The sequence below is a fragment of the Harpia harpyja genome, chromosome 12 (genome assembly GCF_026419915.1).
Source record: "Harpia harpyja isolate bHarHar1 chromosome 12, bHarHar1 primary haplotype, whole genome shotgun sequence".
Classification (NCBI taxonomy): Eukaryota; Metazoa; Chordata; class Aves; order Accipitriformes; family Accipitridae; genus Harpia; species Harpia harpyja.
Genome location: NC_068951.1, coordinates 15,168,488 through 15,195,511, shown reverse-complemented (window position 1 = coordinate 15,195,511; position 27,024 = coordinate 15,168,488). Strand labels below are relative to the sequence as shown.

The 27,024-nt window shown below is 40.1% G+C and overlaps 2 protein-coding genes across 3 annotated transcripts in view; one reads left to right on the top strand and one right to left on the bottom strand.

The window, feature by feature from the left end:
- Positions 1-1,928: 1,928 nt before the first annotated feature.
- On the bottom strand, positions 1,929-25,152 carry SEPTIN2 (septin 2). 2 transcript variants are annotated; one of them, XM_052803661.1, is made up of 13 exons: positions 25,086-25,152; positions 22,713-22,745; positions 21,452-21,572; positions 17,043-17,129; positions 16,011-16,134; positions 12,920-13,054; positions 12,514-12,631; positions 11,085-11,186; positions 10,623-10,768; positions 9,898-9,981; positions 7,392-7,449; positions 5,377-5,489; positions 1,929-4,946 (listed from the first exon to the last, which is right to left on the bottom strand). In XM_052803661.1, the coding sequence occupies exons 2-12, from the start codon at positions 22,719-22,721 to the stop codon at positions 5,385-5,387; spliced, it is 1,089 nt and encodes a 362-aa protein (XP_052659621.1). In that variant the 5' UTR covers positions 22,722-22,745; positions 25,086-25,152; the 3' UTR covers positions 1,929-4,946; positions 5,377-5,384. The 2 variants fall into 2 exon arrangements, with proteins under 2 accessions (XP_052659621.1, XP_052659622.1); XM_052803662.1 differs by lacking the exon at positions 25,086-25,152 and adding an exon at positions 24,617-24,855.
- A 125-nt stretch (positions 25,153-25,277) lies between these two features.
- The window catches only part of HDLBP (high density lipoprotein binding protein), a 42,240-nt gene continuing 40,493 nt past the window's right edge, over positions 25,278-27,024 (top strand). Inside the window, exon 1 of the mRNA XM_052802747.1 lies at positions 25,278-25,420. The gene's annotated coding sequence lies outside the window, so the exon portion shown is untranslated. The remainder of the gene's footprint in view (positions 25,421-27,024) is intronic.

Sequence of the window (27,024 nt, the reverse complement as noted above, 5' to 3'; positions counted from 1 at the left end):
TCCAAGTACCCTCTTCAGAAAAGGGAACACTTCTGTAGGCAAGCCACTGTCACTAACTAGAACAAGAAGAACCTACAAGAATGTTACCCCAAAGGTGTGGATGAAATACAAGAAAAATGCTGGAAATTTGCAGGATACCAAATGGAAGACGCAAAGGGCAGGAGTCTAAAGACAGAAGAGAAACATCTACTGAATAGCACAGAGACGATCAGAAGAAAATAAAACCTAAGGACGCTGAAGAATGGTACCAGTGGGCGAAAAGGACTGGAAAAGAAATATTCATAGAAGCACGGGCATAAAGTGGATGAGAAATGAATTCAGAGAAAAAGGTTAAAAAAGATACACATACACAGTTATACAGAAAATCTGCATCCAAATATATTCAGCTGTGTTATGCTACCATATACAAAAACATGAGTTTATCTGCATAGCCGTATACTAACAATGCACTGCAATGCCTCCAAAATAATGGGATAGCTTAGGCTTATTAAGAACATTTAAAGTAAAATAAAACTTGTTCCAGCATGTCAGCACACGAGTCAACATGCTGCCTAAAAAAAATGCTTTAGTGTAACACTCCTTCTAGCACTGTCAATGGCAAAACAAGGTACAAATTACATTATCAATGTGGATAGTGAGGTTTATAATGATTTTAATAATGTTTACACCAAACTACCATAATTTTTTTTTTTTTTTTTCAAGCCCAATCTTCCTTTTTCTTCCTACGTGGGAGTGTATAATAGAAAGGTTGGAGAAGACCACTGGCACTAATCCACACATTTCTGAACAGAAAGCGTACAATATGTTTACCCAGTTTTGTGAGGTGTTTCACATGTCAGTTTGACATGCTATTTCAGTCGCTGTCCACAATTACCATTCTTTTTGTTTACGAGCATGGAACTAACAAATCTGGAAGATTTTTTTATAATAAGTTTTCCAGTAATTATTTCATTGTGCAACTCTTAGTGCAATTCTTTTCCAGCACTCCATTCCACAATTGGATTTGAATTCCACAAAAGTAGTGTTCTATACCTGACAGAAAGGATGTCATTGTGAAAAAAAATACAATCACTACAAACAAAACGTCTTCTTTCAAAAAGCAGGTCTGACATATTCAGGATGCTTCCTTGCCTCTTGTCTCACTATAGCCTAAAAGTGAATCTTCCTTTAATGTACCAGTTCCACACCAAATACTTCAGATAAATGAAACATAAACATACTTTAAAACCATATATGAAGGGTCACAACATGCATAAGTTTCACCCCTGTGGAGTGGTCTGACTGCATAATGTGTGTGCCCCCCAGCAATGCAAAGCAATCCCGTACAGCAACCCAAAGCAAGCTGTCCAGACCAGGGCACATGCAAAAGCAACACATTCCAAATTTAAAGTATTGCTGTAAAATCCTCTGGTATTAACAGTTAGCTCAAGAATCCAAAGACAAGGACACAGCCTGGTGCTCTTAATCTGTAACAGCCACAGGGGTCACTGAAGTCGTTTCACGGGAAAAGGAACCCTAAATTATTTTGGAATATCTAGAACAAAGATCAAACACCCTTTCCCTCTCTCCAGAGATGAAGCACGATTAACTGAAGAAAACAGTGACCCTTAACACTTAAAGCACCACCTAAAAACAAGTAGTTTCATTCTATGCTAACATATTAATTAAGGGACATGCAAGCTTGGTGAAAGCTGCTGAAAAAGCAAGATCCCATAGGTAGGACTTTGGCAGCTCTGGGAACACCCATAGAGAAATGCACTGTACCAATACACTTGGAGCATACAATACTCAATGACCATATTTTATGCAGGTTCATCCATGTGTTCTCTTTCAACCACATCTGCATTCCTCCTGCCTATTTAAAACATATCACCACAAACAAATTCATATTGCCAGGGTTGATTATAATAACAAACCACAACAAAAAATTGTATTTTAGCATTTTTTTATTATAGATTTGGCTAATGGCAGTACACAAAACAGAATATAACAGATTTTTGTACCAAGAGCAAGTAATTTTTGCTACCAACTATAAAGCTCTGCAAATTCCAAAGTATTTTGACTCCTAAAATAAAAACCATTACAATGCTGTAACAGAAAAAGAATTGTGGCCAGTTCAGCAAGCCACCAAACAACATCTACCTTTTGCCTCCGTCTTTCTTCTACCCAAGTCTTTCTTCTACCACTAGCTGAGTCTGTCTGAAACAATCTGAGAAAGGTAGTCTCACTTTTCATGTCTTGCCATGAAACCATTAATTACAAGACCATCACAAGAAAAGCGAAGGGGAAATAGACCTTCAGAGACATCAGGCACACTACGAATGATTGCCCCAAAGACTTGGGAAGAAGAAGCAATCAGCTGTCTTAAGTATTTCAGTTAAAATGGCACGTGCCATAAACTTGCTTTTTCCTATTAAAAAACAAAACAAAACAAATATGAAAATATTTCTCCTGCTAGAATTTGTAGATCAAAAATTATTTGCCTAAGAATCAAACAGAATACTTTATCCTGATCAAATATTTTAATAGATACAAGATATTTCAAAGAATAAGACATTGCTTAAAATAATTCCACAGGTAGTGACCAAACAGCACTAAATGCATGGATAATCTGCTTTTGTTCCCATGTTAGAAAATACAGGAAAAAACTATCAAACCAACATACCCAGAGAGAGTTACATGTACAACCAGTCCCCCTTTGCGTACATTTTAGATTTCACAGTTTTTCTTCAAGTACGGGTTCATAGTACTATTGCAGCTTACCATACCCTACCAAGCTTATAGGTGAAAACACGCATGTCCCAGAGTTGCTCCCCTTGGCAAAGCAGACAGTGTCTGAAGCATGCTGTGTTTAAAACACTTAACAGAGGGATACCAGACAAATAGCTTAAAAGTGGACAAATACTGTGTTATCAGAAAAAACAAACAGATTTGTGGCAACTGAAGAACAGCATGGGACTTCACAAAGTATTTGATGACTTAAGTTTACAGTAAGTTTTTTTGGTAAATTTATGACAACTGATTCACAAAAATATATCAAAAGAAATAAATAAGTTGTTGTGCAGTGTTTTCTGACAATACTGCCACATTACTTTGTTTCTACACATTCTTTCGAAAAAGCAAGAGAAGAACTTAGAAGTGCATGTTTTTCCATCTAAGTTTCATATGTAAATATTTGACAAAATGAGACTTAACACTTCTGTGCATCCCAACATACAAAAAGGTTCTCATTTTCACTTTTCTCAAGGTTAGGGAAGGTCACATTAGTTGTGCAAAACTTTGACAGTAATTACTTTTGAGAAGAAAACTGGAGCTCCCTAGCAAAGACTACAATGCAGGATTTTACTTCACATTTTTCAAAAGATTCAAATATAAACCAATTCATAAACAGTAGTTTCAGGCAGCTAAAAATTTCAGTTGCCTAGCAGGTTTACATTTAATCTAGCCACTTAAGTACCACTGCAATTATACATTACCTGTAGAAATCCCATTAATTTTTTCAAAGAAACATTAAAAAAATTATAAAAGTCACAGCTGCACCTGAGCTCAAAGAAGAGAAAGAAGTTGCAATTCTACCTATTTATTAGCTGTTCAGATAACAATGTTTTGTAACAGATCAGATTAGGAAATCTGATTGCTGGCTTTATCAGAAGTGGTAGAAAAACCAACCGCAGTGTATTACTGCTTACCCTATCAGCTACCACCTATGTAGCTGTATACTATATAGCTGTTATTACGTACTGCAAATACAATACCAGACATGATATGTAGTAGAAGTCCAGCCAAGCTAAAAACCAGTCTCCTTTACTATCAGTGTTAAGGAAAGTGACCTTGGCCTAAAAAAACCCCAACAACTGTAACTTACCGGAGTCACTTCCAAAGTAATACTGCTAACTCCATCTTGGAGCAAGACCTTAAAATACAGTTTGCATTGATCCTGTCAGGCACAGATCACTTTATAAAAAGAGAAGTGTGCTAGTATATATTTTATACTACAATTAACAGTTTGCAATGCCCTAACAATAGTATGAAAATACTCATTAGGAATTACAGAACTTCTTACACATTTGGATATAGGAAACACCCATGCATAGAAAACTACTCTTTGGGGTTTACCTCATTTAACAAGATCAGCATTATTCAAGTTTATTTGGCTACAGTAATGCCAGAAAATAGCAGGACTGATTTGGGCTGACCTACAAGAAACTCTTAAAAATTATCTGCAATAGTATAAGAGATTTTAGGCAAACAATAAAGAATATACATGCCTCAAGGTTAAATCTGAAGGAAATAATGCCTGTCATCTAAAATATAGCGTGCACCTTAAAGAGGCATTTCCTCTTATTTCTTTTGTTAAGACACAAGGCATGCTTGAATTTTAGTTTGATACTTGCAGAGGCCAAGGAAATCATCCGCACTGAGCAAAGACAGAAAAAGGGCTGATGGTCTCACAGACACACACCTGTAAACACTGCAAAAAGTATAAAATTAACCTTGCGGGGATCCTTAGTGAGGCGACTATCACATGCCACTGAACAAGATATCACTGACAGCTGTTTACTTCTAAAAGTGATACAAAGTTAAAGGCAGGGAGCTAATAAGCCATATTAAAAAAAAAAAAAGCAATTATTATCTAACGCCATATCAGGCTAGAAAAGTTTCAATGTCTATTTTGTATCCCTAATACAATGGGAAATTGAAAATAAGCTAAATAAGCTCAATATAAGAATTACTAAACAAAAACAAAGTCAAATGTGTATAATATATAAAATACCCACTGACTACATGTTATGAAATAGGTATCACAAGAGTTACCACAATGCATTTCCACGTTAAACTCTAAAGCAAACTCTAAGTCACATGTTCAGCAAAAGGCTTCCTTTCTGGTGTAACACCACCATAATTCAACTCCAGAAGTTCTCTTTTAAGTCAGGGTATAAAGTAATCTAAAAACAAGACAGAAAAATACAATTTAAGATCAGCTATCTTCTTACAGTTAGAAACCCAAAAGAACTGCATACATTTTAAAAGTCACAATGAAACAATGACTTCATCATGAGTTTGAGAATCACCTCTTTACACAATTTCAAAGATTCCTTCCATGATTCTTGCCAGCACATATTTTATTGACTTTCTGGAAAATTTGAGTGTGTGTGTATATATATATACACTCACATACACACAAAACCATGCTAATATTTAGTTTGGCTCCAAGCCATTTCACTCCACAAACAACAGTTAAACCTTAAAAATTAAAATTAAGACTGAAACCTATGCAAACCCACCTTGCAAACATTTTTCCAAAACTTCTTAATACCAACCACAATTACGAGTAGTTAAAAGAAAAACCCTTTAAGTGGCATCTGAATATCTTACCAAAGACTTTATACATGGTGTCCGTGAACTGCACTACTATCTCCTTCTCCACTTTGCATCTGCATCTGCATCTGTGCCTGCATTCTCGCAATCATCTCCTGCATGCGACGAAGCTGGAAAAGTAGCACAGAAGAATCCTGTAGCCTAATCTCACCTCAGAATAGGATTCTTTGCTGCCACCACACTATTAATTATTTATATTAACAAGGGTACATGTATCTGCATTATCTTTATCCAACAGATAACAACCTCAGGTTATGGCATCTTCTGCTGCTCTTCTTCATCCCTTAAGAGGTTGGAAATTTAGTGACTGAAATAAGCAGGCTTTATTACTGTAATTTGGGATGAGATTTTTAAGCATCTCTAAATGGAAGTCTCTGCTTCCTGTAAAGTTAAATGCATAAAAATGATGGTGCTGAAGTGCTGAACAAACACAGTTACTAAAGCTTATCACCAGAAGAAAAACAGCTTGTTTACATCCCTCCAAACTACACCTGTATCTGTCATCAAAAAAAATTGGCAGGATTACTTCCCAACTCCCTTGCTAGTGATGACTAGGTGGATGCAAGTATTACAGGCAAATCATCCAAGGAGACCTAAGCGTTATTAAAAATGGTTGAAGCTCAATTTTAGAGCACTGCAACATTTAAACACAGGGTAATCACATAACTCACTACTAAGATTAATTCAGCCATGTTGCATGTACGATACTTAAATTCTTTTATTGTACCCAACTCTGACACGTGGGAAGTCAACCTCACTACTGAAATATTTTTGGGCATCTTTGCCTTTGTGCACCTACACTTTAAACTCGAACTAAAGTGTTAAGCTTAACAATGAAAAGTTAAACCTGTGAAATGTTTACACTATTCTTTTTTCATATTCCTTGAAACAATGACCCTTTTCACTTTTAGTCTAGTTATCTTTTGGGACTTGGGTAGCCACTAAGACCACTGGTAGAAGACTGAGTGTCTGCTTGTGCTAGGGCTGACCAAAAAGTCCATCTAACTCAGCCTTCTCTCCAACACTGGCTATTAGCAAATGCATGGAAGAGCCTAACAGCCAGGTGCACACACCCAGTATTTCCTGACATATGCTCTCAAACTCTAGAAATCTGTCAATTCTGAACTTGCTAGACCAAAAAATTCTACCTTTGTGTTTAGTGAGCACATTCATGGAGAAAGTAAAACTCCCCAGTCTCTCAGCATTTTTGAGCTCATCTGCATTCTTGCTATGCACAAAATTCCATGCTAATGAGTTCCACAATTTACAGACTATCTTAGAAGTATCTTGTTTATTTTAAATCAGCCACCTATTAATTTCATTAAGTGTGACCTGTTTGTTGTAGATTCCCATTCATCCTCACCCATCATCTATGACTATGTAAAGCCCCTTACTATATCCTTCCCATCTGTCATCTACTTCCCAACAAGAGCATTAACCTCATCTCCCCTTGTACAGGACCTGCTTCAGATCTCCACTTCAGCCTTTCTGCCCACTTTTTGCTATTCACTGTACTTTTTCCAGTCTTGGCCATAACATTCTTGGGTTAGGGGGACAATGCAAACAGTGTTAGAGCTATGCATTATGGATTTATCATAGCGGCAGAATGAGATTTCTGTTTCGTTCTTTATTCCTGACAATTCCTACCACTGTTTTCTCTTTTGCTGCAGAGCTGAACTGACTTTTTCCCAATCTGCAGTTGCTAACTTTAGAACCTTTACTCATGTGAGGATGGCTCTCCCTCCCCACACAACATGCATTACATCCATTGCTGATTAGTACAACGGAATCAGGCATATTACCAGATTCCACTTGTTCCAATAAATCAGTATCCCAAGGCTCCTCTACACCTCTTCACATTCAGTTTTGTTACTGCACCTCGAATAACTTTGTATTAGCAAATTCTGTCTTTTCATTTACAAATTACCAAGATCATATAAATAATTTGACCTGAAATAGTGATACAAGAATAAAAATTCCCCCATCACAAGAGTAGAGTTCTGTCATCTTACTTCAGCTTCTTTTTCAAGCAGAATCTGGTCTTTATTTACTTCTTCATCTTCTATTTTCCTAAAACAAGATGGATATTGTTCAATAATGTGCATACATTCCAGATTTTGAACTTCCAGAGAATACTTTGTTGACAAAATCAAGGCTCTCAGAACACATCTGATGTGTCAGAGTTTCAGAATACAAACAAATTCATTGAAACACGTTCCCCATATAGCTGCAATTCATGTTTTTAAATTATTTTTAAGATGCCAATTTATCCCTTACTCCTTCATAAAGTTATGCCCAGAACAAGTACAAACTTCAAAAACCATTCTAGCTACGACTTTAAAACGCAACAGAACTCTGCCTGTAGGCATCAATACAAACTGTTTCTGAACAGTATTCAAGTATAACAGTTTACCTGAGCATAACAGTATCTTAACCAATTGCAATTTGAGTACCACACAGCTGTAGCAAATTCAAAAATACTGCAAACCATATACTCAATTCTTCTCTTTCATTGGTGCAATAAATCAATACAACTAAATCAAATTATAAGTTCAAGGTAATGCTGGACAAGATGTTAACAAAAATATGGAAGCAACATGTAAAATAACCAGTGCTCTAAGAAATTCTGTATCTGGAAACCTGGCTACCTCCCAGCAGAACCTTCCTTTGATGCAGTTCTAGCCCATCTCTAACTTCATGAACGATGTTTGCTCCCAAACATCTGAAAGGCTCATAATCAAAACCATAGAACACAACCACTGTACATATCTGGAATCCTTCCAGTTGGAGGAACTCTTTATCCTCTGCTCCTCTTAAGACTTTGAGGTTTGATTATTTTTCCAGTATAGTCACCTTTCTTTTTTTTTTTTTGCAAGTCCAAAAGATTTCTTTTGTATAACACATTAAAGTATAGTACGCACATTGATTAATTCTGTCAAAATTAAGCAAATGCTCTCAACCAGTATCTCAGCAAACCCTTGCTTAATTGGGACGTTCCAGTTTTACACTGAGAAACCAAACATAAGGATATTTTTATGTACTACATTTTCAAGATTACCCACCACTTTGTAATAGATTTCTCCTATCCCATGTTGCAATGGGGAAGATCTGCTAACAGATCTAATCACACAAGTCCCATCAAAAGTGCAAAGTGAACAAACTGATGCTTGTTGAAAGGTTAACAGAGAAAGGTTAACAGAGAAATAGATTGTCAAAAAATCCTCTGTGCCCAAAAGCCTCTGAGAACATTAGTGAATACAGTCAACAAGCACTAATTGCCAAGCACTGCCTCTGGGATAGGTGCAAGGTTGAAATAAATTCACACACAAACTACCCTCACTTATAGTAAACTTAACTACATTCTAGCACCACTTCATAAATGTGAAAACAAAGACATATGGACCACTTAACTAGACAAGATACAAAAACATGTTTTAGTTTTACAAAGAAAGATACCCCAACTTAACAGCAACTTACTGTCACAGGTCCTTGGCAGAGGCAACTTTAAATCCTCTAAAAATTGCTAAACATTATTTTAACTCTGGATGACCCTAGGTTACATTACTTCTAAGACCTTTGTACATACCTGTTGGATAACAGGCACCAGAACTTGGTAAAAATATTATTTTTTTTTAGCTTGAACTTCAGAAGACAGGATTTAGAAGTCAGGGGAGAAGAGCGTGTCATCTTGCCTGAAGGGTAAACTAGACTTGTAGGCCAATGCTACAGGCAGAGACAAACTCCTTTTCCTGAAAACTGACTAGGCACCTGACAAACCCTATGTCAACAGCATGATGGAAAAAGCTTTGCAAAATGTATCAAACCCAGGGAAATGTGCAATTATGAAACCCTCTAGTGGTTGAAGTAAGAGAAGCAACTGAAAAACCTAAACCAGGAAACACCCCGTTTTCAACAAGAACTCACAAACCCAACTTCACAAACCCTGCTATTTTAGTTAAAAATGGGGCGTTCTGCCTGTCTCTCTTACCAGGAAAGCTGTGCCCTACCCACCACAGCTCAAAATAGGGTTGAAAGACAATCTCCTGTGACTGCTATGCAAAGAAAATTATTTATGTATACCACGTTTAATAAAGCAGTGCAGAAGGACTTCAGTTTCTCTTTTTAAAGATGCAGTCCAAATATTCCAGTAGTTAATTCTGAAAAACCCCCCTTTTTTTAACATATCAGCACTGACCTAGCTTGCAGATTTTTTAAGATAACATTTATCATAGACATCTGCCCTACTTACTTACCTCCAAGATTCCAGTCCAACTGTGTTCAAGCCTTAAAACAAAGCAGAGAACTAACTATACCCTTTTAATGCCAAAACTGTCTCTTCAGATTTAAGTAATACTTTTCCTTACACTCAGTGTAAGCTGGCTGACTGAACTTGGTGCTGACTGGAGCTACAGAGCTGTCCATGATCTACCAAATCCTAGCAATGAAATGGTAGGAGAGACAGCGAGAGACAAAAAAATCAGAAGAGAAAGAAACAGCATGTAACCATAAGATGACAACCTGCCACCTCGTTTGAGCCTCTCAGAGCGGAAGTTCTCATAGTGGAGATCCTGGGTCACCTCCTGAAGGTCTTGCATATGGGTGCTGGAGGAAGAAAAATAATTAAGAGAAAACATACTTGTGTCGCATCAGCTTGCTTCATCAGCTCTCACATTCAGCACTGTATTGGATGTGTTCAGCACATACACCCATTTAACATGCTAATTTTAAAGCTAATTTAAGATAAATTGGTGCAATAAAAGACACATACAGAGACCACCTCAGACCCTGAGGCAGCCCTGACATAAGCTGTCCTCCTGGGTGAGGTATTTGATGAAGCAGTGCTGGGCAGGGGAAACAGAGTAGCAAAGCCTGGTGGACTTTTTAAGTCTACTCCTTTGCAGACATGTATCTACATATAGTTATATTTAAATAAGCACAAGGTGTGAAGCAACCGGTTTTATGTTCCTGGGGCTCTGAATAGCAATACAACACTGTATTCGACAAAAGATTATTTTCACAGAATCACTGAGTAATTCAGATTGGAAAGAACCTATGGAGCCTATGTGGTCCAGTCCCGGCCTAGGCCTAGGCCAGGTAGGTCGAGGCTGCTCATTGCCTTCTCCAGACAAATTCTGAATGTCTCCAAGGATTCCACAACCACTCCAAACCCCCAATATAGTGTTTGAGTATCTTCCTGCCGATTGTTTTTTAAACTACCATTTAAATGGAATTTTCTAACTTACATTAACATAGTCCTCAGCTTCAGGAAGTCATTATGTTCCGGATTCTCCACTTCAACTACACCCCATGGGTAGAGTCGACCTCTAACTTTTTTACCTTTGGCTTCAATGAGTTGATTGGATCCCACTACACAAAATGGAATGCTGGCCTGAAAGCCAAAAATGCAAAAATTACTAATAATGAACCAGAATAAACAACTCCAAGAACAACTCCTGTTCTGCTCAGCACTGTGTATTATGGTAATAAGTTCCTAATGCTTTTAATTTGAAGGTGTAAAGGAAAAAAAAAAAAGTAATTGTTACCACCATCTTCCAGATAGGGAAGCCTGGGCACAGAGACACAGTGACTCACTCAAGGTTTCATCGCAGGTCACTCACTGTATGTATCTTGTTCTAAAGCCACCTGAGCAGTCCAAAAAGATACACTATATTATCCACATACGTAACCTATGAAGCCAGTCATACCTTCAGGAGTCTGGTCTGCTCTTTAAAATCTTCATCCTCATCTGATTCAGCATCAGGCAGGTGATAAATCTTGATGCTATGCTCTTCTATTTCATCCAGAATCTGAGATTTATCATATAAGAAATAGAGATAATATACATGTAAAGTCAGTACTTTTAGATCTTAAGGTAAAATTACTTAATCAGTTATACACAGTCTCTTGAGAAATTTGGGCCTATCTCACTGATCCAAATTACTGAGCAAGTATTTGTTTTTAAACACCATATTTCTTCAGGATATTCAACAACTACTTGCTACAGACTTTCAGACAAACAATAGTGTTCAAATAAACACCATCCTTTGTGGATTACACATAAGAAATCGTGGTTTTTTTAAACCTTTGCAATTGGGTTTTTTTTAATTATAAAGCATTGACTCAGAAGTCGTAATTGCTTTGAACAGCCTAAAACTCCTTGCTCTTGCCTCTGAATTACTATTTGGGGGGTAGGGGCGGGAGTGTTTAAAAATCTAACTAAGCTATAGACACAAGAAATACTTTATTCTGTCTTCATGACTGCTAAGAATGGCATCTGCAGCTGGAATCCATTTGCCATAAACCTGAATTTTGCTCTTTATAAAAAAAATTTTAAAATCTTTAGTTCTGCAGAATTCTAGCATAATACATATATCAAACTAAAGTATACACCTCTTTTTATTGCAAGTCGGGTAAGATAACTATAAGGATGTTCAGAATAACTGAAAAAAACATAAAGTTTTAAATATAACAGCTAAGACTGGATCAAGTGTGCCTTCTGGAAAGTTAATTCTAACATTTCTTTCTAAATTTCATAGTTGTTATTAACTTATGATGGTTTGTTGCATTCCCGCCCCCTACCCCCGCCTCAGCAAAGATAGCATCAAGTCCTGCAAGACTGAATATGTTAAGGGGTCTTGCCCATAGAAAAAAAAAATAGAATGTATTACAAGAGGGTGACACAGAGGAAGAAAAACAACCCCAAAATCAGAAAAATCTCTGAAAATCCCATTTTTCAATGATCAGAATTCTGACTGGGTAAAAAAATACATGCACATTGTAGAAGCAGATACCATCTCTGCTTTGTGACTCATAAAACAGGTTAGGGAGCAATTACCATTAGCAAACACATTTAAATATTTTTCCAAAGTTTCAAAAGTCACTCATCATGTAATTGTAAATGTAGCCAACCTGCCATTTCACAGGCAACATTTTAAGGACAATTTCTCAGTTAAATACATAATAAAAGAAGTTACAAGATATCAAACTACATATTAAATAATGTTACACTGTACATGAGATTATATTTTTCTTGGCTAGGACAGAGGAAGGTTAAATGAGAATGCCCCTCTCTTCAGTGACCATGCTGCTATAAACAAAGTACAACATTTTTCAGCAAGCTAGAAAAATACTTACCCTTTTCTTTAGTCTTTCTCGCTCTTTCAGAGAAAGTGTATCAGCTTTTGCAATCACTGGTACAATATTTACTTTGTTGTGTATGGCCTTCATAAACTCAACATCCAGAGGCTTAAGGCTAAAATTAAAATATGGAAAATTTTTAATCTAAATTACCCAAAGGCTTAAGGCTGATTAAAATATGGAAAAAGTTTAATTTATTTTTAATCTAAACTACCATTTTATTTTCACACCAATAAGGAGATTTCTCTCTTTACAGAGAGAAAGAACATACCAAATTAATTCCATCTGTTCTAGCACTTCCTTAAGCAATGGCAATCTGATTCTGAAAATTTAAGTCAACAGGCACAAACCAACTCCCCGAAGTAAAATAATTTAAAAAATAAAATGACAGAGAAACACCTACCCATGACCAAATGGTGAAATGAAATAGAAGCAGCAATGAACCCGGTTATCTATGATATGCCTTCTGTTCAAACCACTCTCATCATGCAGATATCGCTCAAACTGCTCATCAATGTAAGAAATTATGGTCTTAAAACTGTAAAACAAATATGGATTCAAGAAATCATGCTCGTTCCCAAATGGTCAATAATTTTAGTGATGTTTCAAAGGTAATATTAAAACAGCAAGACATCCTTCTGATGAACCAACCTGTTAGTGGACAAAAATTCATTTACTGGTGCTGTAAGACTGTGAAAGTAGAAGAGCATAAATCTTAAAATTTTACGTGAGTTCCAGAATAACAAACTACTATGCATAATTTTTTTTTTTATTAAGGTAAAATATACATACATATAACAGACATCTTAAGCTCTACAGCAAATTTCTCTTGGGTTAGTCTTTTGGCTAGTATTAATTACACATGCTAAAGATAATCTAAGCTTCTTGTTCCAAATTGATTTAAAATCACAGAATGGTTTGGGTTGGAAGGGACCTTTAAAGATCTTGTCCAACCCCCCCCTGCCATGGGCAGGGACATCTTTCAGTAGGTCAGGTTGCTCAAAGCTCCATCCAACCTGTCCTTGAACACTTCAAGGGATGGGGGATCCAGAACTTCTCTGGGCAACCTGTCCTAGTGTCTCACCACCTTCACTGTAAAAAACTTCCTTCCTTATGTCCAGCCTAAATCTACCCTCTTTCAGTTTAAAACCGTTGCCCCTTGCCCTGTCACTACAGGCCCGGGTAATAAGTCTCTCTCCATCTTTCCTATAAGCCCCTTTTATATATTGAAAGGCCTCAGTAAGGTCTCCATGGGGCCTTCTCTTCTCTAGGCTGAACAACTCCAACTCTCTCAGCCCTTCTTCATTGCTGTTCCAGCCCTTGGATCATTTTCATGGCCCTCCTCAGGACCCGCTCTAACAGGTCCATGTCTGTCTTGTGCTGGGGGCTCCAGAGCTGGATGCAGGTCTCACAAGAGCAGTGTAGAGGGGGAGAATCATGTCCCTTCACCTGCTGGCCACACTTCTTTTGATGTGTCCCAGGATACAAATGGCTTTTGGGGATGCAAGAGCACATTGCCGGCTCATGTCCAATTTTTCATCCACCAGTATCCCCAAATTCTTCTCTGCAGGGTTGCTCTCAACCCATTCAACTCCCAGTCTGTATTGATATTGAGGGTTTCCCCAACCCATGTGCAGGATCTTGCACTTGGCCTTGTTGAACTTCATGAGGTTTGCATGGGCCTACTCCTCAAGCCTATCAAGATCCCTCTGGATGACACCCCTTCCCTCTGGTGAATCAACTGCACCACTCAGCTTGGTGTCTGCAAGCTTGCTGAGGGTGGGCTCAATTCCACTATGTCATTGATGAAGGTATTAAACAGTATTGGTCCCACTACGGACCCTTGAGGGACACTAAACATTACTTAGCAACAACTGAAAACATCAGTGTGTTATCAACATTCTTCTCATACCTAGCTCAAAAACATAGCACTATACCAGCTACTAGGAAGACAATTAATTCTATCCCAGCTGAAACCAGGACAAAAGGGTAAAAAGGAGGACCCTAGGAACTACTGACCAGTTAGCCTCACCTCTGTGTCCAGTCAAGGATTTTTCAGCTTCTCATGCCCACCCAGCAAGAAGGCTGGAGGGGCACAAGAAGTTGGGAGGGGACACAGCCAGGACAGCTGACCCAAAGTGGCCAACGGGGTATTCCATAGCATGTGACGTCACATCTAGTATAGAAACTGAGGGGGGGTGGGGGCAGGGGATCACCGCTCGGGGACTAACTGGGCGTCGATTGGCGGGTGGTGAGCAATTGCATTGTGCATCACTTGTATATTCTAATTCTTTTATTATTACTATTGTCATTTTATTAGTGTTATCATTATTAGTGTCTTCTTTTCTGTTCTATTAAACTGTCCTTATCTCCACCCACGAGTTTTACTTCTTTTCCTGATTTTCTCCCCCATCCCACTGGGGGGGGGGGGGGGGGGGGGGGGGTGTGAGTGAGCAGCTGCGTGGTGCTTATTTGCTGACTGGGGTTAAGCCACGACACCTTTTTAAAAATGGGCATGATGTTTCCCTTTTTCCAGTCAGTGAGGACTTTGCCTGACTGCCATGACTTTTGAAATGTGATGGAGAGCAGCTTGGCAACTACATCTGCCATAGACAACCTGACGAGATGGGATGCATCTTGTCAGGTCCCATAGACTTATGTATATTCAAGTTCCTCAGGTGGTCTCAAACCTGATCATCACTTATGATGGGAGGGACTTCAATTCCCCAGTCCCTGCCTTGAGGTTCAGGGGTTTGAGAGATGGGGGAAGAGGATTACCATTGAAAACCGATTGCCATTGATCTCAAGATTATTTTTCAGTTACTTATTATAATGTACTTTTAGTACTTTAAGTACTCAATTACTTATTATAATGTAAATTTCTCAAAAAACCCCAACCAAACCCAAAGACGATGAAAGTGCACTTAAAAATGAAGCACAGAATCTGAGAATGCTCAAATCAATATGACAAGATCTAAAGGTGGATTTTTACTTGCACTAAAGACTAGATGAACTACCTTCTCAGAGTATTGTTGAATTTCTTGTGACCAGTGGTTCCATTGCTTTCTGACTATAAAAACGTCAAGGTCACTGTTCACTTATAACTCTTCCAAACTTAAAAAATATCCATGTCACGAAATTTATTTCAAGTTGTGTGGAAGTTCTTCATGCCTTTTTACATGTATCTGAATGAACTCATAACACTTAAATTAAGCTTCCTCAAAATTAGAAAACATGCCCATCTCTCCAAAAATCACACCTCAAATTCAGCACTTTGCATAGCCCACCAAAAAAAAGGGAAGATAATGACTTACAGTATAATTTGGAATGGAAGTGTTTAAAAGAGCTAGGGTTGCCACTTGGGCCATCCTACTTTGAACTGCGTATCATTATTAATATAGCCCCACTTCAGTTACTTATTCCCCACCCCCAGAACAAATAGGAAATGGATGTTGGTCTTCATACATAGATCAATATATATCCTATGTACATACCAGTCTCGACAATTGATAGCATCCCCATACCCTGGTGTATCTACAACCGTCAGACGTAGTTTCACACCCCTCTCTTCAATTTCAACCGTTGAGGCTTCAATCTGCACAGTGCGTTCAATCTTTTCTAAAAGACAATAAACTTGATCTTTCAGAATAGAATTCATAAGACTATGTCATTTTGAGATAGGCTTAAAAGATTAATTGGCAGATGCAATCATATAAATATTATTCCACGAATTACCTTTTAAGGCCTGATAACTTAACAGCAAGGCTCAGTACTTAAGTTCTTCAGATTTTGTTAGAGGAGTATATGAAATGTCATAGTGTTCTTAAATATAATGTAGAAACTAAGCCAAAAAGGACTGAGAAAAAACTGTAGGTAATCAGGAATTTGGAGAACAATACTAAAGTATACGTAATGGATTTTCTTCCTAAGGTTGAAAGTGATAAGTAATCATCAGCTAACATGATAAATTATTAAAGCCAGTCATTCAACAAGTAGAAAAGAGGGAAAAAAACAGCATCTTCCTCTATTTTCTTACAACATTCTCTTTTGCTGGATTATTGTATGCCTTGGTTAACAGAATAAAAAAGGTACAAGGGACTGAAGAAAAGGAGGTGAAGTTCACATTCACTAAATATCAACCCAAAGCAAAGGAGTCAAGTTGCAAGTCCAAGCAGACATAAACAATGCATATGTTTCGAATTGCAATAGGTTAAAAATTAAAGGAAGTTTCTGATTGGTTTAGTTCATTATTTATCTTACTGTGACACAATGACGTTTTTTAAGCAAAAGAAGGGATGAACTTTCTAGGCGCCAATATGAATACACCCGAGGACTAAACAACAAAGACCCCATATACATCCTGGATACAGAGGGAACCAATTCTATCAAACAGTTCAAGTATAAGGAAATACATTAGCAATTATTAAAGCTAGAAATCACTACTGGCTGTTACTAAAATCCAAAGACAAAAGCATTCAACTCCAAAAATATCAAGAACAGAGATACTAGAACAAAGGTGTGTTTACCAGCAGCTCCTGGAATTATCCTTTCTGGGTAGAGATCTGTCAAGAAGAGGCTGTTTATTAATGTAGATTTTCCCAATCCAGATTCACCTGTGATTCAATATAAAGATAAATTCAACATATTTACATAAATAATTTCAACTGTATCCAGACAGTATCATCTGACTATACATTTCTTCATGTTAAACGTAAATCTTTTAATTTAAAAATTTACAGCGTATAATTTTGTATTAGAAAAGTTTGCACAAGAAGGTCAAATAACAATTTTTACATCTCAGCTTTATAATACACTTTCTCAGAGCTTTCACTGATGATTTGTAATTAAATCTGCTAGTCAAGTGGAGTTCTGATCAATTTAGACTTAAAATTTCCCATTTCATGTCTCCTGATTTTTTAAGGCATGCTTTTCTGCTATCAATCCAGAATGTAAAAGATCATACACAGTGAGAAGCTAGATCCTGCCTAGGCTATATCATGAATTTAAACAATGAAAAAGGCATTACTGAACTTCTGCACAGCCAGCCACCACAAACTGTGATTTACTTCTGCTTTTTATACTAACACAGCAAACAAGAACCCAAGGGAAGAAGAATATGACATGGCCACTGAGCATAGACACAGAGCCATTTTTTTTCACTGATGAAACTGGGGATTACCAAAGTGTACCATAAATATATTTTTGTTCTAGGGCTGCTGACTAAGCCATGAGGAAAGTTCAAAAAATGTTCACAGCATAAAAAAGACCAGCAACTCAAAGTGCTCAGTACTTGAATTCACAGAACAAATCTTTTTCTAGAATTTTGGTTTTATTTCAGGTGTTGATAGAATTAATTAAAAAATTAGATGTTAAAAATGATGGGCCGCATGAGCCCTCTGAGTAACAGACTATAGGAGTCTGACAAAAATACCTGAACAAAAGAAAAAAGAAATGGAATTATTTTTTAAATAAAGATTCGACTAGGAGCTGACAGTTTTTAATGCCTTACAGAATGCATCTCTCAGATCAGATTTTATCAGTGCAGCCTTCACCAGTGAAAGAGACATGCAGCCAGAGAAACTCAACAGTAACATGGTATCATTTCAGCAAAACCAAAAAAGTATGATTTTAACCAGTGGCACATTCCATACTTTCAGTCTGGGTAAATATTACATGTATAACAAATCAGTTTTCATAGTCGCTGTGAAGGATTAATGAAAAGAGTAGTTATTCTAACTACTGGCCACATTTAGTTAAGAGTTTAGTGACTCTCTGTATTGGGTTTGTGTGGCAAGGTTTTGGCTGGAAGCTTCCCCTATGTCCAACAGAGCCAATACTAGCTGGCTCCAAGATGGACCTGCCGCCGGCCAAGGCCAAGCCAATCAGCAATAGTGGTAGCGCCTCTGTGATAGCATATTTAAGAAGGAAAAAAAGTTGTGGGGCACACAGAAACAGCAGCCGGAGAGAGGAGTGAGAACATGTAAGAGAAACAACCCTGCAGACACCAAGGTCAGTGAAGAAGGAGGGGGAGGAGACGCTCCAGGCACTGGAGCAGAGATTCCCCTGCAGCCTGTGGTGAAGACCATGGTGAGGCAGGTTGTCCCCCTGCAGCCCAGGGAGGTCCACGGTGGAGCAGATATCCACCTGCAGCCCGTGGAGGACTCCACGCCGGAGCAGGTGGGTGCCCGAAGAAGGCTGTGACCCTGTGGGAAGCCTGCGCTGGAGCAGGCTCCTGGCAGGACCTGTGGAGAGAGGAGCCCACGGAGCAGGTTTTCTGGCAGGACTTGTGACCCCCGTGGGGGACCCACGCTGGAGCAGTGTGCTCCTGAAGGACTGCATGCCATGGAAGGGACCCATGCTGGAGCAGTTCATAAAGAACTGCAGCCCGTGGGAAGGACCCACATTGGAGAAGTTCGTGGAGGACAGTCTCCTGTGGGAGGGACCCCATGCTGGAGCAGGGAAGAGCGTGATGAGTCCTGCCCCTGAAGAGGATGAAGTGGCAGAGATGTGTGATGAACTGACCATAAACCCCATTCCCCATCCCCCTGCGCTGCTTGGCGGGGGTAGGTAGAGAATTCGGGAGTGAAGTTGTGCCCAGGAAGAAGGGAGGGGTGGAGGGAAGGTGTTTGGGGATTTGGTTTTATTTCTCATTACCCTACACTGGTTGATTGGTAATAAATTGAGTTAATTTTCCCCAAGTCGAGTCTGCTTTGCCTGTGACGGTAATTGGTGAGTGATCTCTCCTGTCCTTATCTTGACCCATGATCCCTTTGTTATATTTTCTCTCCTCTGTCCAGCTGAGGAAGGGGGAGTGATAGAATGGCTTTGGTGGGCACCTGGCATCCAGCCAGGGTCAACCCACCACACTGTCAAGTGAAATAACTATTTAGATGAAGTTACAGCTTAACGATGAGAATGAACATGAAATTGTTAATAAATGCAAGTAGTTAGGATTTCTCTGGAAGCAACACAGCCAAGCAGCCAAATTTTTATAAACCCCAGCTCATATTGTCACAAACCAGAATAAACAATGGCAGAAAAAAACAATGCGAAGAAGAAAAATAATTGATTAGGACTCTGTCAGTGCAGATAGCTTTTAAAGAAACATTCTCCTGCTCAGAAATTAAGCAGCATGGCAACTTAATGAAGAATAATAGTTCAATACAGGCATTGTGATATAGCCCACAAGAGAACATACTTAAACCCCATGCACATTTCAAGAGAAAGAATTCACATTCCAAACTGTTGAAACAATCAACAATTTAAAGCACGGTTTATTTTATCTTACATTGACTGACTCCCTCTGCTAGTGTATCTTAAAATATCACTCCAAATTTTCAATGAAATTACTTTTCTCCAAGTTCTCTTCCTGTACCTTTCATTTATCCCTTAAAACACTGGCAGGCAATGACTGTAAAGTTAAATTTTATTCTGAGACATGGGTGGGGTTAATTGCCTTTCTGTTACTCTCACACCATGTAATTTTCTCCCTATTTTCTCTTCTACAAGAGGCTAGAAAAAACTGTTTGGTCTATATAATTTTACACAGCTTTCTGCCAGAACTGTTTCATATAGTAATATTTGCAATTAATCTCAAAGAGATCTGGAAATTAAGTTTAGCTGCAGCAGAGAAAGTACATCTTTTGTTTCTCAGAACTGTTCAGATTTTTAGGATCACTGAACAGTAAATTCTGAAGAGTTACAGTAGATACCATAATGTGAAGCATCTCCTTATAGTTCGGCTTTACCCTTAGATTTTATAAGATATCCATTATGATATTATCCTAAGCAAATCCAATGAAAGATACAGTAAACAACTATGATAAAATTCTAGGAAGACAAAAATAAGGGCCAAGTCTGCCCAACACTGAAGTACAAAAGAGAGAAACAGGATAAAAGCAATGCTAGGGCTGTCATATGGCAAAACTAATGAAAGGTTTGAGCATGGACTCTTTCTGTAACTACTGGAATCCCAAACAATTAAGAACTTAAACATCTCCTATCACATACTGCTTCACCTCTCCAGCTCATTGCCCCTGTGAAGTCTCTTGGACAACTCTAACACACAAATGGGATTTACTTCTTGTGACGCCAGGTAATAAAGAACCTAATTCTATTAAGGTACTTTTTGCAAAAGCCTATTTTAAAAGGGAGAATTACAGAGTTCAAACACCAAAACTCAGAAGTTACAGCTCCCAAGCAGTATGACAAGGAGAGATACAGAAGATGCCCAAGCCTGATTTGGCAGCCTACTTAATTTGCAAAAATAACACCAACTTCTCAGAGGACCAAGGTATTTCTGCAGTCACACTAGATTTTTCTTTCCATTCCAGATATCAACACAGATTCTCAATGAAATATTGAATAGAATTAAACTTTAAGTTATAATTGCTAACAGAAAATCAAGATCAATTTAAAGAGTAACAGCTTGCATCAAAACCAACTAATCCAATCCTCATTCTTCTCTTACAAGAGTATTTAGAAGGGGTGTAAAGACCAGTGTTCAGATTCTTTTGAACCATGGAAGCATAAAGAACGTTTTAAATAGAATAGTCTCCTTAATACTATTCTCTTAATCAGGACACGCAAGCAAATAAAGATTGTATTCAAATGCAAAACCAGTTTAAAACTATATTTTAAATAGAATGCTTGAATCCTGTAAGACAGGAGAGAAGGAAGGAAGTAATGACCACTGGAGTGCACAACAGAATTTCTCCACCCACAAACTTATCAATATATTCAAACATGGTATGTAGCATGGAAAACAACTGCTGCATGAATTAATAAACTATAAAAGAAAGTTGAATGCTACAGCACAGAAGAGCTTTCTGAGGCAAGCTGAAGCCTTACAATGGTGGAAGTAACATTCATTTTAATTCCAAATTCCCTGTGAGCAAGTACTAATTTTGAGAAAGACTATAAAATGTTTCCTTACCAACTACCATAAGAGTAAATTCAAACCCCTTTTTCACAGACTTCCGGTGAACCTGATTGGGAAGGTTTGCAAATCCAACATAGCCAGGGGTCTCTGGATTGGTAAACTGAGCAGGCTGTTGCTAAAAATAAAATAAAATAAGAAAATAATAAGCAACACTCAAGACATACTTGTTTGTATAACTGCCTTCCTCAGTTATTTCAAATGGTTGGAAGCTACACGACATACAGAGAGAAAACTACATGCGTATTCCTACTACTCAATGGTTTCACAATGAAGTACAGAACAACTGCATTCACCTAGAGTTTACAAGAAAAAAAAAAAAAAGAATTCATTTAGTCAGCCACCCAGACAGGATCACCTGAAGTAAAAAAGAAACAAAAAGCCAAACATTTATTTATTGAAGTATGAAGCACATTCACTAATCACACACTTTTTAAACAGTGTCTTCACACACATTTGAAATAAAAAAAGCTTGCGTCCCATGTTTATGGACTTAAATAAGGTGACTATTTCTAATCTGGCTTTAGCACATCCAAATGAAAACCCTGAACAACCAGTGAAGTGATAGCCATCTGCTGGAAGTCCTCTTTAGAGATCTCTTTTAAAGGGGGGGGGGGGGGAGGGGAAATTTACACAATAGTGTTTCAAATGCCCACTACTACAAATACTACAGCGAAATCTTTAGATCTATTAGTTTCCCTCTTCAAACACATTACTTAGGCACCCTTTATCATTCATTTCACTCCAATAAGCTAACATGGATGTTTTACCCATTATACCAAACGCAGGGGACCACGAATTAGATGAATCCCAGCATGTCAAAAATATTTTAAGTTATCACATTGTTTATGAAGGATTTTACCGGAAAATCAGTTGACGCTATTAGTAAATAAAGAAATTAAATCTAAGAACATCCTTTCTTAAATGATTCCCGTTCAAAACACAGTAGCAGAATGGAAGTTCCAATGAAAATGCACCAGGAAGCTTGTATGTAACTCCATGACCAAAACTAAATCCTTCCAAGAGTATTAGTTAACTCCAAAGGTTTATACTTGTAGGAAACTACTTTAATATGTTTTACATCACTCAACCTTTCAATGTTATTTCTTCTAAATGTGAATTCTCTCTTACTTATGACCCAAAATTTAGCATACACATCACCATCAAACACGATGCAAGTTACACTTGCAGATTAATATTTAAAAACAAAATATCTGTTTCACATTGTTACATTGGAAGATAGAAATGTTGTTCTTACCTTGGACATTTTTATGGAAGGTCAGGAACGAATCTGGAAAAATAATGATGTTTTTCAGTTTATTGAAAATCATATAAGAAAAAAACCCCACAAAACAAAAAAGCCCCACAAAACCATATAATATCCACCATTGCACATAAAAAAGAAGCATTCTTGATTGGACGTCCAGAATTTGAAACAGTGTCAATTGCTTCACAGAGTACAAGTATTTGACTCTTCGGTATTACAAGGGGCAAAATTTTCAGCAACCATTGTTCCTATTATCATCACTGGGCAATAAATTCAAGCAACATGAATGTGTGGTGCTAAAGGCACTAGATGTACAATAAACCGTTTTGAAGCCTAAAAAAGAAAAGTTTACATCCTTTCCGGAAACTAACCAAACCAAACACACTGCTTAAAGACATCTTACTATTTACAGGAAACAGTTTTTTCAAAACTAAAAAACCCAACTCGGGTATTATTTTTTCTTTTTAAGCCTCCTTCCCCTCAACATTTCCTTTCATGCTCGAGTGTTCTGTGAAGAGTCGACAGCTTCAAAATAAAACATTTTCTCTTCTTCTCTTGTCTGGATGCTTGCAAACTCAGTCATTTTAACTTTTGTTGCCAAGATAAGATTTTCACATGCAGCTGCATCACTTTGAAATACAAAGCAGACACACACACACAAAAAAATCTCTCATCTAACACCTCTATGCAAAAAAGTCTCTTGACAAAGACTTGCCAACACTTCTATCACACTAACTTGCATGAGTTCAAGAGATCATATAAATTACTATGACAATATAAAAATGTCAGCATATGCTGTATCTTCAAGTGATCAGTGCTCCAAGTCCCCTTTCTAGTCCCTCCACTGGCTTGCCCTCTCACCAAAAAGGTATCTGTTCCCACTCACAAAGTCCACATACCATAGCCACCTCTCATCTATCTAGCTCACTCCCACTTCCATTCTATGGATTTGAAATTATCACCATCTGATTCTTCCCGACTTCCAAGCAGATTTTTGTCAGTGAGTTCAGCTTCATGTGAAATGACACCAAATTGCTTCAATGTACGACACCCTTCAGTCTGTCCCTCCCATCAAAAAGCCATCTTGAAGTCAAAGCAAACTGCCCAGTGTCAGATGGACAAGAGCCCAACCTTTTTTGTGCTAGGCAGAAGGCAAAGTTGTTTGCAAATTGTTGATGATTTCCAGCACCTATGGCATTTGCTTCTCAAAGCTGCTGGATATGTATATATCTGAAAGTGCAACCTCCTTTAGGTTTATTAAGATGCAACTTTTTAGCTCTCCATCATTACGCATCCTGATTACACACACAGAATAAAAACTGGACAACATGCTTCTCAAGTGAAATTTCATGCTAAAAATAAAATCTAGTATCTGTAATGTCTGTATTTCAGTCAATAAGCTGGTCTATGACCTATAAAGCATTCAACTATTGAAGGGGTTATTTCTGAGACTTTTATCACCATGCAAGACTGCTCCAATAGCAACTCTTCCTTCCAAGAGTGTTTCCTGCCGAGTGATGTCATTGATCCCTGCTTAACCATTCTCCATGAGAGATTTTCAATGCCAAACAAAACTAGATCCCGCCAGAACACAGAAGAACATTCTTTTAATTCATGAGGCTTGTCTGTCACCCAATTATTTCTCAGAAGCAGGCTAAGAGCAGAGGAAAGTTTCTCACAGCTACCAAGAAACGAAGGACAGCTACTTATGCAGATGGCTGTAGTTACATTATGCTTTAATATATGGACCAACAGAAGCACAGAAATCTTTCACGAAGGATCTTTCCCATAGCATTCCCTTCAGGGCAGCGGCTGAGCGCTCCCACGCAGGCAGTAGCAGGCAGTCTCAGAGCAGTCCAGATTTTCCTCTGGAGCTGGTCGATCATGTTCCTTACCCTCCGGTTTCAACAACCCGGCTGGAGTTTTCTACGAGAGCGTCTCATGAAGCGTGGCGCGCAGAGTGCTCCGGAGTGACTACCTCACCTCCTCTGGAAAGAGGGAACCGCAGCTCCGAGGCCCTCCCGTCGGCGGGTACTTCAGGCGTTCAGGCGACCACAAGGCCCCGCGCTCGGCGGAGGCAGGCCCGGCGCTACCTAACCTCTCCGACACCCCCAAGCAACTGGCGGCTCTACAGCCGCCGCCCCGCCCCGCAGCCCCCATCGGCCCACTTCCTCCTCACCAGCATCTCCCCCGCACCCCTCCCAGCCGTCCCACCGCCTTCCCTCAGTCCCGGCCCGCCGAGAGCGTCCCGCGGGAGCGCCCAGAAGGGAGAGCCGGGGAAGGGACTCTCCTTTACCGCCCCTCCAGAGAGGCGCCGCGCAGACGGACCCCCGAGCCCCACCGAGGGAAAGCAGCGCCCCTCACCTCAGCTCCCAACGCCTCACACAGCCAACTACCCCAACCGCCGCTCCCGCGCGCGCGCACCGGTGGGGGGGAGGGGGGAAGGGGAGGAGGGGAGGAGCCGAGGCCCGAAGGCCCCGCCCCTAAGGCCCAGCCCCCGGGGCGGGACCGGGAGGTGCGGCGCCGTGGCCGGCGCGCATGCGTCCGCCCCATTCCCATAGCAACCCGCCGGCCAAGGGTACGTGGGGGAGGGATCACCCGTATGTTGGTAGGTCACGCACAGCCCTTTTCTTTACCAAGATGGCGGCCGGCCCCTCGGCCTTGTACCCAGCATAGGCTTCGCTGCGGGCCTACTAGAGGTAAAGCCGGTCCCGGTGCCCGGTGGCGCCGGCCGCGCGGGAGGGCGGCGGGGGGTGGGGAGCGCTTCAGGGAAGCGGGAGGAGGGCGCGGGCCCGGGCCCGGGCCCGGCTCTGCGGCCGGCCGCGTTCCGCTGCCTCCAACAAGATGGCGGCAGCAGAGAGACGGGCTCCGCGGGCGGAATGTCTAGCGGGCGCCCGGCTCTTCTCTATGGTCTCGGCCTTTCCGATTGGCGCCGGGTGGGCCACGTGCCGCTGGGGCGCCCCCCCCCCCCCCCCCCCCCCATCGAGAAGGGGTGCGGAGGGGCGCGCTTCGCCGGCCTCTCCCGCCGTCGGCCTCCCCCGCCGCCGCTCCCTCTGGCAGCGGCCGCCCCGCGCTGCGTCGGCGACGGGGAACGCTCCGGTGTCAGCTAGGGAGCGGGCAAAAAAACATGAGTCATGCCCCGTTTCCCCTCCGCCCCGCGGCTCAACGGGGGATGTTCCCGGGCCGGCCCTGAGGGGACGGGGACGCCTGCAGCCGTGACGGCACGGGTGCGGGCGCCACACTTCCCCCGCCCGCCCCCTTGGCACGGCGGCAGATCCCGTCCTGTGTCCCCAGGCTCGGTCTGCTCCGGAGTGCTTGGAGAGGTGCAGCAGTCCCCTCTCGCAGCGCCGGTGGGCCCGAAATCCGAGGCTCCGGTCACGGGCTTCTCTGGAGAAGGGTTTCTGTCTCACCTGTGGCTCTTCAGGTAGAGCCAGGCGCTTCTGTGTGATAGAGGGGATATTCTGCCTGTTTACCGGACTGCTCTCTGGTTCTGTAGGGTGGTTTTATTGCCAGTTATTTGTAGAACAGGGTGATTCTGAAGAGCATTAGGCGTGGGGAGTTCATGATTCTCGGGCCCAGCTTGGCTATAGCTGAAGTGGCTTGACACATGATAAGTAGTGCTTCCCATTGCTGGCCTTCCCCAAACAGTAGGAAGGATTCCTGACTGGCAAGAACAATTCATTCCGGAAGATGAGAAGCAAGAGAGCAGGTCATGCTGGGAATGTTAGTAATAGCGACAGCAGCTCACTCATAACTGATAAGATGAGCCAAGGTCCTTGAATTCACAGCTCTAGTTTAGAATTTGAATGCCAATTCACAACTCTGCAGCTGGGAAGTGAAGATTAGACACATTCAGTCCCAAGGAGTTTGAAGGAGCCATTTCTTTTCCTATGCTGTTGTGTAATGACAGAGAAAATTCTGCACACAGATATATGCTGTATTGCTTTATTGCAAGTTCTCTGTTTAGTAAGGCAAGTGAAGCTGCTGCCTGATGATTTAGTCTCCGTTTTTCCTACTGTTGCTATCCAAATGCTACACAATTGTTTTCAGTTAGAAGACAATTGAACAGCTAGTATAATGGCTTTCTCCCCCCACTCCGCCCCAAACCAGATTGGAAAGTGGTGTTTCATGTGTCATTTCATAGGTGGATTGGATATCCTTCCCTCTGGTAGAGGAATATACATCAGAGGCAAGGCAGGAAAGGAAGCAATAATGTAATTTATAGCTGTGTGTCTGCTAAAGCTCTGTTTCTCCAACCCTTTGTCTGTTTAGATTTAAGCTGTTGGAAAAAGCAGTCTTCCTG

What these genes read in the sequence shown, in the direction of transcription:
- SEPTIN2 (XM_052803661.1), bottom strand. An exon ending in ATTTCACCATTTGGTCATGG is followed by an intron (nt 12,632 to 12,919) that starts GTAGGTGTTTCT and finishes TTTTAATTTTAG; the next exon opens with CCTTAAGCCTCTGGATGTTG. An exon ending in AGCAGACCAGACTCCTGAAG is followed by an intron (nt 10,769 to 11,084) that starts GTATGACTGGCT and finishes TTTGGCTTTCAG; the next exon opens with GCCAGCATTCCATTTTGTGT.